The sequence below is a fragment of the Seriola lalandi genome, unplaced genomic scaffold, assembly GCF_002814215.2.
Source record: "Seriola lalandi dorsalis isolate HSWRI2012SDOR001 ecotype SW California unplaced genomic scaffold, Sedor1 jcf7180002052023, whole genome shotgun sequence".
In the NCBI taxonomy this organism is placed as follows: Eukaryota; Metazoa; Chordata; class Actinopteri; order Carangiformes; family Carangidae; genus Seriola; species Seriola lalandi.
This window is the reverse complement of record NW_019522576.1, coordinates 108,704-118,780: the sequence shown is the minus strand read 5'-3', so window position 1 is coordinate 118,780 and position 10,077 is coordinate 108,704. Positions and strand designations below refer to the sequence as shown.

The 10,077-nt window shown below is 39.7% G+C and overlaps 2 protein-coding genes across 2 annotated transcripts in view; both read left to right on the top strand.

Annotated features, from left to right (window-relative positions):
• The window catches only part of LOC111649807 (uncharacterized), a 5,932-nt gene extending 3,739 nt beyond the window's left edge, over positions 1-2,193 (top strand). Inside the window, exon 3 of the mRNA XM_087172086.1 lies at positions 3-2,193. Within this exon, the coding sequence (XP_087028212.1) occupies positions 3-1,375 (1,373 nt within the window). The 3' untranslated portion in view covers positions 1,376-2,193. The remainder of the gene's footprint in view (positions 1-2) is intronic.
• A 1,209-nt stretch (positions 2,194-3,402) lies between these two features.
• On the top strand, positions 3,403-9,317 carry LOC111649804 (uncharacterized). The gene is made up of 3 exons (XM_087172090.1): positions 3,403-3,524; positions 4,304-4,416; positions 5,436-9,317. The coding sequence occupies exons 2-3, from the start codon at positions 4,317-4,319 to the stop codon at positions 8,720-8,722; spliced, it is 3,387 nt and encodes a 1,128-aa protein (XP_087028216.1). The 5' UTR covers positions 3,403-3,524; positions 4,304-4,316; the 3' UTR covers positions 8,723-9,317.
• The last annotated feature ends 760 nt before the right edge of the window (positions 9,318-10,077 follow it).

Below are 10,077 nucleotides of genomic sequence, written 5' to 3'. Positions count from 1 at the left end.
AGAGTGGAAGGACGGTTTCAGATTCACATTAACTGATGAGGATCAGTCGAGATCTGGAGCTGAGAACCAGACCTCTGAAGTCACTGTGTACAAAATCCACCATCAGGAGGGTTTTAAAATAAACTACTCACTGACCATTGTTGACACTCCAGGATTTGGAAACACAAGAGGCATAGAAAGAGACAGGATGATCGTAGAGCAGCTGCGTAATCTCTTCTCCTCTGAGCTTGGTGTCAGTGAAGTTGACGCTGTGTGTTTCGTAGCTCCAGCTTCTTCAGCACGATTCACACCAACACAGAAATATGTGCTTGATTCAGTTCTCTCAGTCTTCAGCAAATATGAGGCAGAAAACATCAGGGTTCTGGTGACATTTTCACACGGCCAACGTCCACCAGTTCTAGAGGCGATCAATGCTTCAGGTGTCCCATGTCCTAAAACAAAAGACGGACTGCCAGTTCACTTCAAGTTCAATAATTCAGCGTTGTTTGCAAAAAACAAATCATCTGAAACACGGAGCCTGAGTGGGAATGAATCAGATGAAGATGAAAACTATGATCAGATGCTGTGGAACATGGGGACAAAAAGCATGAAGAGGTTTTTTGATGCTTTGAATGTAATAGACACCAAAAGATTGACAATGACAAAGGAGGTTCTCAGAGTAAGACAGCAGCTTGAGATTTCAGTTGAGGGTTTGCAGAAGCAGCTAACCCTGGGGCTGGACAAGCTAGAGGAGATAAAAGACACAGAAGAACAACTTAAAGAACTTGAGGGAGAGATCACCAAAAATAAGAATTTTGAGTTGGAAGTCACTGTCACAAAGGCTGTTCAAATTGATCTTTCTGGAACCGGGAAATACATCACCACCTGTCTTAAGTGTCATTTTACTTGTCACGATAATTGTCCCTATGAAAATGAAGATATAAAACACTGTCCTGCAATGGGAGCAGATGGAAACTGTACTAAGTGTCCAGGCAAATGTCACTGGCGTGTACATTTGAATCAGAAGTACAAATGGGAGTACAGGGAGGTTAAAGGGAAAGAAACAGTCAAGGAGCTGCAGGAAAAATACCTTGAAGCCACAGAGGCTAAGGCGCCTGTGCAGGCACTGATCGACAAGCTGAAGGCTGAATATAATGCTGTGCAGGCTGAGGTTATGGCATTGATGAAGAGATCTGCCGAGTGTCTAAACAGACTAAAAGAGATATCACTGAAGCCAAACCCTCTCTCCACTCCAGAGTACATCGACATGCTCATCGAGGGAGAGAAATCTGAGGCCAAACCAGGCTGGAGGAAACGAGTTCAGTCCCTGATGCACATGAGACAAAAAGCTGAGATCATGGCTAAAGTAGAGAGAGGAGAGACACTGCTCAAATAGTCCAGAGGGATCACTACTGTTTTTGTCAGAACGGAGGTAAAATCAAGACCAATATCAACCAAGTCCATATTAAGACCTGAACAGCTTCCACCAAGACAAAGAGGAGATCCATTCTGACTCAGATAATAAAGACAGAACAAACAGGACAGAGAGTGATGAACTGAGACAGTCTCAATACTGAGACACTGACACTGAAATGACTATGACCAAGAAAAGCTCAGAGATAAATGTGTCTGAGATAAAGACTAAACTGATGACTGTTTACTTCTGTACAAACATATTCCAGCAGGAGTTATTTGTCTGTGTTATTTACCAGGAAAACACAGATTTACTGAGTGTGAACAAATATATGATATAACACACAGGAGCAACATATTGAATGATATTAATTATAACTTTTTCTTATCGTTTCTTTTTTTTTTCCTTAAATTTAAAGTACATTTTTATTACACCAGTTTACATCATTAATGTTTTTACCTTGGATTATCAGCTTTTTTTTTATTTCAACTTTGTTTTAATCTACAATTAATATGGAAAACACAGTGTGACCAAATATATGATATAAAACACCTGAGCAAAAGATTCAATAATAAAAACTTTTTCTTTGTTTTTGTTTTCGATAAATTTTCATGTTTTTTGCTCTGGTTGATCATTTTATTTGAACTTAATCTAATCTTTTAATTTTATTTTCATGAATACAATCAGAGTAATTTCAGACTCATGATGCTGATGTGTATTGACTTACATGTTATTGTGCTGTGAGGTTGTACAATATCTACCACTCACTAAATAATAATAAACTTCATGTGTGTATCAAGTGTTGTTGCCTGTTGTCATCTGATGTGTCAGTGTCACTCCTGACGTAAACTCCAATCCATACAGAAATGATCGGTGTCTGTTCCTTACACATTTAGTCATCGCAGTAAATACTTTATTAAGACTTAAAACAAATTATTAAACGGTTGAATATGAAATATATGCAACAGTAGTTTTCATACATATGAGATAAACATCTTTAATAATCGACAAGTAAGGTGGAGGCCAAATATTTACTGTTTAACTCAACGTTGGCATCTCCACCTTACTTTTCTAAACCTTTTGTAGCGGCTAAGCCTAAACTTAAAGCCACTGAGGGGCTGCATAGACGGGCTAAGACTAATCGACGCGCTTGCTGCTACTGCATGATTATAACTTGTGTCCAATGAAACAAACAGCTTCCGGATTCGCTTCTTCATTTGATGCTTTCTTTATTTCTCACCGTCTGGATCTTTAAACCATGCAAGAATCCATTACTCAGTGCAGATAAAGTCCATACAGCGGTCGAAAAACTGTGTGCTCCTTCCGTCTAGCAACACCTGACGCCTGCCAGAAGTTTCCCACCCATATAGAAATTCACACACAATACAATGAGGACACCTACTGGCCAAATTTGGTATCTACATATATTCGCATAGAAATGATCTCCTACACCTTATTTTGTTCCTCCACACTTTTACAATTTCAGTTTAATTTACTCACTGTTCAGTAATGCTGTCACTTTATAGTCAAACATTCATTTGAACATGGCAAGAAATCAAATATTCTAACTTACCTTAAAAGTTACAGCGTATTAACACAGCAGAGTGTTTAAAGTAGTTCAGGAGGGAACTTCCTGCAGATCTCACAGACAGGATTGTGTCGAGGCACAAAAACATTTCTGCTGCATTGAAGGTTCCCAAGACAGTGGCCTCCATCATTCTTAAATGAGGAAGTGGGGGACAGAAACTCTAGACTCTAGATACACAAATATATTTCTTCAAGTTCCTGTCACTGTTTGCTCATTTATCAATTTCTTAATCAATTAATAATAAATATGTGTGGATACAATATGGACAGTGGTATAGTGGAGAGTCAACTTGCTACTGACTGATGTTACATTGTGGAAAATAACCTTGAATAAAAGGGGTGTGGAAAATGCAGAAAGTTTACTTTCTGTTTTGGGTTTGTTGGGTGGGGTTTCTGGGAAATGGTCTATTATGTTGAAAGGTTGTTAGAGTGTGTGTGTGTGTGTGTGTGTGTGTGTGTGTGTGTGTGTGTGTGTGTGTGTGTGGACAGTATATAACGGAGCTACAGACTAAATAGAGACTGAACTCTCCCTCCCTGATCAGAGGTAAGTAGCTGAACACACTGAGCTGTTTCTGTAACAAACTGACTCCAGCAAAGGTTATTTCACATTCAAATCTATCCTCAGTTGTAGCTGTTACCTTGAGTATATAAGTTTAACTTTCAATATGTTTATAGTGGATAGTATATTTTAGTGGAAACTTACTACAACATACTGAGATGTCGTGTTTACAAGAATGGGAGGGACAGCTTGATAATATAATGCCTCCGCCCCGGCTACAGTCAGTCATGTTAATGACTTGTTTTAAGTTCATGAAATAAAAAGTAACAATGCATTTGAAGAAATTCTCATTTTAATGCATGTTCGCTGCAGGGGTTGTTTTTAGTTCTTTTCACTTTCTCACTACAACTGTATCTGTGGACTCTCACCTACTCACCCTCCCCTGTATGAATGTAAACTTCAGTGAGTGAAAATGTGAGTGTGACACGGACATACAGGATGTTACCAGATGTTTTAAACTGCTGGTGTGGCCGTCACACAGACAAATAACAGGTTGGGGGTGTCGTATAGCTCAGTTGGTTGAGCATCCGCCCCATGTACAGAGGCTGAGGTCCTCGCTGCAGTTGGCCCCGGTTTGAGTCCCGCATCGGACAAGCCCTTTCCTGCATGTCATTCCCCCTCTCTCTGCCTCCCCATTTCCTGTCTCTCTCCACTGCTCTATCAATAAAGGCACAAAAAGCCCAAAAAATACATTTAAAAAAAAAATAACAGGTTTGAAAGTAATCAGAGAAGTGAACTAACAAGATGTTGTCCATTTTGTCCAGATCAGACTGAGTGATGGACTCTGAAACTGGAGGGGTGATGGAGGTGGCGTCGCTCGGTCGGCCTTTCTGCCTCGGGATGTTGTACGACTGCCGCAGAGACTCGGTGGTACCTGGTAAGGATTCCCATGTAAAGATACTGGACGCATCACAACCAACCTTTCAGTAGTTTAAGTCATATGCAACAACGTTTTCATTTCTTTTGATCAGTTTTAGTTATTTTTTTATTAATGATCCCGTCATGAAAGCCTTTCAGTTGTTATTGTTCTAATCACTCACTAGTAGCTGTAACTATTTGATTTTGTTCTGCTCTGCAGCGGTCAGCTCAGCTGATATGTTTGGTGGGTGAACTCACAGGGGATTAGAGTTGCATTACGCACTGGTGGACAAACAATTCAATAGTGACACTGGCGATGAAATGGCTCAAGCACTTACAATATCTTTGGTTTAATTTCTTTTTACTTATTGGATGCTGTAAACGTTGATACAAGTTCATCTGTTATTTGCTTAAATCACAGTGACAATTTATCAGTCAGACTCTAGTGTCTAATGTTCCTGGAGTTAGCAAGTTTTTCTTTTTGTGAATGTGTTGTTCTCACTTGTGAGATTACGAATGACGTAACAGTCTGACAGTTGGAAACACCTCTTATTTTCACCAAAGATATTATAATTTGGTAATTTGTCTGAAAAGTTTAATGCTGAGACACAGTACCTTTTCAGAATTAACCCCGACTCCCTGAGATAATGTCGGACCAGACGCTGGTTAGAACTGGTAACATTAGAGGGTTAGACCAGCGGAAAAACACTACAATACACAGATAACTGGATAAATGACCCCTGTAACTCAAGGTGTAGTTTTATGTTGGCCAATAAAAGCAAGCAGAGGTTTATTCTTTGTAGAAATCTGAAAATACATTCATCAGCTAATTTAAATTCACTTTTGGATTTGAATTTAATTTGGTTTCTTACATGCCTGAAGTTTTATTGTTCATTGCTGAGAATTTACTACTGTAATGTAGGTGTTGTTGTTTTCTGCATCAGATTACCACCATTCATGCATCAAATTAGTTTTAACATTTCTCTGTGTCTAAGTCTTCCTGTCATGCAATAAAAGGCAGTTTCACTCTTTTGGCAGGGATGACACTGTGGGACCGAGATGAGCTGGAAAAAGATATGAGAGAGAGACCACAGCCTTACAGTGACTTTGAGATTGTTGCATCTGAATCAATTGAGGGTAAATCTTCATCTCTAAATGTTGAAGCTTCTCTTAAAGCAAGTTTCCTGAGTGGACTTGTTGAGGTGGAAGGATCTGCCAAATACCTGAATGATAGCAAGGCTTCCAGAAATCAGGCCAGAGTAACACTGAAGTATGAAACTACCACAAAGTTCCAGGAACTGTCAATGAATCACCTTGGAAGAGGCAATGTAAAGCATCCGTATGTTTTGGATAAAGGAATAGCCACACATGTAGTCACAGGTATTCTTTATGGGGCACGAGCCTTCTTTGTGTTTGACCGTGAGGTGTCAGAGAAGGAAGATCATCAAGACATTCAGGGCAACTTGAAGGTGATGATCAAGAAGATCCCACTTCTTGCTATAGAGGGTGAAGGTTCCCTGAAGATGGAGGACAAGGACAGAGCAACTGTTGACAAATTCTCCTGCAGATTTTATGGAGACTTTTCTCTTAAGAAAAACCCTGTGTGCTTTCAGGATGCAGTAGAAGTCTATCAAAGCCTCCCAAAATTGCTGGGAGCTAATGGAGAAAACGCTGTACCAATGAAGGTCTGGCTGTTGCCGCTGACAATTTTAGATTCTTCTGCTGCTCAGCTCGTTCGTCAGATAAGTATAAGATTAGTTCAGGAGGCACAGAGTGTCCTGGAAGACTTCAGTGAGCTGGACATGAGGTGCAACGATGCAATGAGGAAAACAACTGCTCAGCAGTTCCCACAGATCAGCAAAAAACTTAAAAGTTTTAAGGAAATGTTCTCAGAGTTCAAGCTGGAATTGCAACAAAACCTGGCAAAGAAACTTCCATCAATCAGAGGAGGAGGTGAAGAGGAGGCTGTGCTCGCAGAGATCCTGAAGAAGAGACATTCGTCTCCTTTCAACAGCAAAAGCCTCAACGAGTGGATGGACTGCAAAGACAGAGAAGTTTACACTTTAATGTCTTTCACCAACATGATGAAAAGCACAAAGATCATCCAATCTCAAAGTGATCTGTACAAAGAAACTCTCAGTGCAGAGCATGCTGTGTGTTTTGTTTTCACCTCACTGGGAAGTGATGAACCTTACCTCTCAGCTTTATCAAACTACTTAAGAGGAACAACCGAACCAGACGACGCTCGACATCCACATACTCATGATGTGGAGAGGGAACAGTGGTTTGCCTCAAAAGAAGTAGCAGATGAAATGAGGCATAAAGCAAAGCTGTTTATTAACTTTGCAGAGGCCAACAAGGAGAACAAGAACATAAAGTTCCTGACAGTGGGTTTGACTAACGAGACACAGAAAGGTTCAAGCATCTACCTTTATAAAAACAGCTTTTCTGTCAGTGAGAACTTTGAACCTCCTTCAAAACCTGAAACTGTGACAGGAAGTGACATAAACCACAACAGTGTGACACTGAAGATTTCTCCACCCAGATTTGGAGCAGAGAACATCACCTCCTACTGTGTGGAGTACTGTGTCAGAGGAGAGGAGGGATGGCAACAACACACAGCATCAAAGGCTGAAGAAGTCACAGTGAGTGATCTGAGTCCTGACACTGAGTATGTGTTCAGATGTAGAGCAGTGACCTCAGTAGGTGTTGGACCAATCAATGAAGTCAATGCTTCCATTAAAACATTGCCTTGCAGTCCTCCTGGAAAACCTCAAGTTGAACCAAACTCCAGTGAGATATCAGTTAGCTGGCAGAAACCTGCTGAGCTTGGACAAGATGTCCAGATTTGGAGCTACATCGTGGAGTACGCCCAAACAGTCAAAGAGGTGAAAGAGGAAGATCTCCAATGGAAACAAAAAATGTCAAGAGCTGAAAAGGCAATAATTTCAGGGCTTCAGTCAGAGACAGAATATGCAGTCAGGATCAGATGTGATTGTGGTTTGGTTGGCAGAAGCAAAGAAAGCCTCATCGTTAATGTCTGCACAACAAAATTCAAACCTCTCAAAGAATACTACAAACATACAAGTGAAAGCATGAATTCTGAATCCCCCTCAGTTTACAAACTGCCTCTGACAGAAAAGGAAATCAACATAGATGGATGCCGGAGGTATGAGTTTGGCAAAGAAAGCTTGAGGAGAAATCGCACCATAATTCTTCTTGGAGAAACTGGTGTTGGCAAATCAATTCTTATCAATGGGATGATCAACTACATTCTTGGTGTTGAATGGGAGGATCCATATCGGTTTAAGTTAGTTGACGAGGGTCAGTTGAGGTCACAAGCTGAAAGCCAGACTTCTGAGGTCTCAGCATATAGAATCAACCATCAGAAGGGCTGTAAGATAGAGTACTCACTGACCATTGTTGACACTCCAGGATTTAGAAACACAAGAGGCATAGAAAGAGACAGGATGATCGTAGAGCAGCTGCGTAATCTCTTCTCCTCTGAGCTTGGAGTCAGTGAAGTTGACGCTGTGTGTTTCGTCGCTCAGGCTACTTCAGCACGACTCACACCAACACAGAAATATGTGTTTGATTCAGTTTTCTCAATCTTTGGCAAAGATGTGGCAGAAAACTTCAGGGTTCTGGTGACATTTTCACACGGCCAACGTCCTCCAGTTCTAGAGGCGATCAATGCTTCAGGTGTCCCATGTCCTAAAACAAAAGACGGACTGCCAGTTCACTTCAAGTTCAATAATTCAGCGTTGTTTGCAAAAAACAAATCATCTGCAACACGGAGCCTGAGGGGGAATGAATCAGATGAAGATGAAAACTATGATCAGATGTTTTGGAACATGGGGACAATAAGCATGAAGAGGTTTTTTGTTGCTTTAAATGTAATAGACACCAAAAGATTGACAATGACAAAGGAGGTTCTCAGAGAAAGAAAGCAGCTTGAGATTTCAGTTGAGGGTTTGCAGAAGCAGGTTAAAGAACATTTAGCCAAGCAAGAGGAGATAAAAAAACAATTTGGACACTTTCCTCCTAATTCTTTTATTCACAGACCACTCATTGCCGACTACTCACGTGTGCAGCCTGAGGTGGTGGCATTGATGAAGAGATCTGCCGAGTGTCTAAACAGACTAAAAGAGATATCACTGAAGCCAGATCCTCTCTCCACTCCAGAGCACTTTGACATGTTCATTGAGGGAGAGAAATCTGAGGCCAAACCAGGCTGGAAGCAACGAGTTCAGGCTCTGATAGACATGAGAGAAAAAGCTGAGATCATGGCTAAAGTAGAGAGAGGAGAGACACTGCTCAAATAGTCCAGAGGGATCACTACTGTTTTTGTCAGAACGGAGGTAAAATCAAGACTAATATCAACCAAGTCCATATTAAGACCTGAGCAGCTTCCACCAAGACAAAGAGGAGATCCATTCTGACTCAGATAATAAAGACAGAACAAACAGGACAGAGAGTGATGAACTGAGACAGTCTCAATACTGAGACACTGACACTGAAATGACTAATGACTTTTTGCTCTGATTTTTCAGCTTCTTTTTATTTTAACTTTGTTTTTATCTACAATTAATATATAAGGAAAAGACAGATTCACTGAGTGTGACCAAATATATGATATAACACACAGGAGCAACATATTGAATGATATAATAACTGTCTCTTTTTTTTTTCTGCTTAAACGTTAAAATATATTTTCATTTACATCATTCGTGTTTTTTTGCTCTGGTTTATCAGCTTCTTATTTATTTTAACTTTATTTTTAATGTACTGTAAATTTTATTTTCATGAATGCAATCAGAATAATTTGACTCCTGATACTGATGTGTGTTGACTTACATGTTATTGTCCTGTGAGATAATATAATATCTAGCACTCATTAAATGATGAACTATCCATCAAGTGTTGTTGCCTGTTGTTGTCTGGTGTGTCAGTGTCACTATCTAACTAACGTCTACTTCAATCCATAATACAGTCACAGCAATAAAGACATTATTACAACTTAAAATCATAGTTCATTAGTTTGAGTTTAATGTACTTACTGTTCAGTAGGACTGTCACTTTCTATTCAAACATTAAAACATTCATTTGAAAATGGGGAGAAATCAAATATTATGATTGTTGCTTTAAAGTTTACAGTGTATTACAGTTTTTCTCTGTCGCTTTGGTTCGTTTCTCAGATCAGAATTGAAATTCTCAAAACTACTTGTTCAATCTTCACATCATTGTGTCACTTGTGCACATCAAGAAAGCAGTTTCTCATTTCTTTGAACAAGTTGCAAATGCTTTGGTTCATCAATGCAAATGATTATGTTCAATTCTCTGCTGTTTCCTACATTATCAGTTGCTTATGTCACGTTGATCAAAATGTATTATAATGGGCCTCTGTGAATAGTCTCACCCCCCACAACATTTAGGCATTAGTTCATCCCATAAGTCTTTACATGCAAAATGGTTGAACAAGTTGTCATAATATCTCAAACATATCTCTATACATTTCCATTAGACTTTCTTTTCTAAATCTGTCCTGAATTGGTAAATTGCTCCCAGGTGAATCTTGACTTTCTCTAACGAAGGGAAATGTGTGAAGCATTAGATCAACAAATGATCAACCAGTTTTCTGAAATAGCTCAAAGGTGCATCTCATGAACCAACTGGCAAG

Bases quoted from the DNA above. Each gene is read 5' to 3' on its own strand.
- LOC111649804 (XM_087172090.1), top strand. From the start codon at position 4,317: ATGGACTCTGAAACTGGAGGGGTGATGGAGGTGGCGTCGCTCGGTCGG. The intron at 4,417-5,435 runs GTAAGGATTCCC...CTCTTTTGGCAG, and splicing joins CAGAGACTCGGTGGTACCTG to GGATGACACTGTGGGACCGA.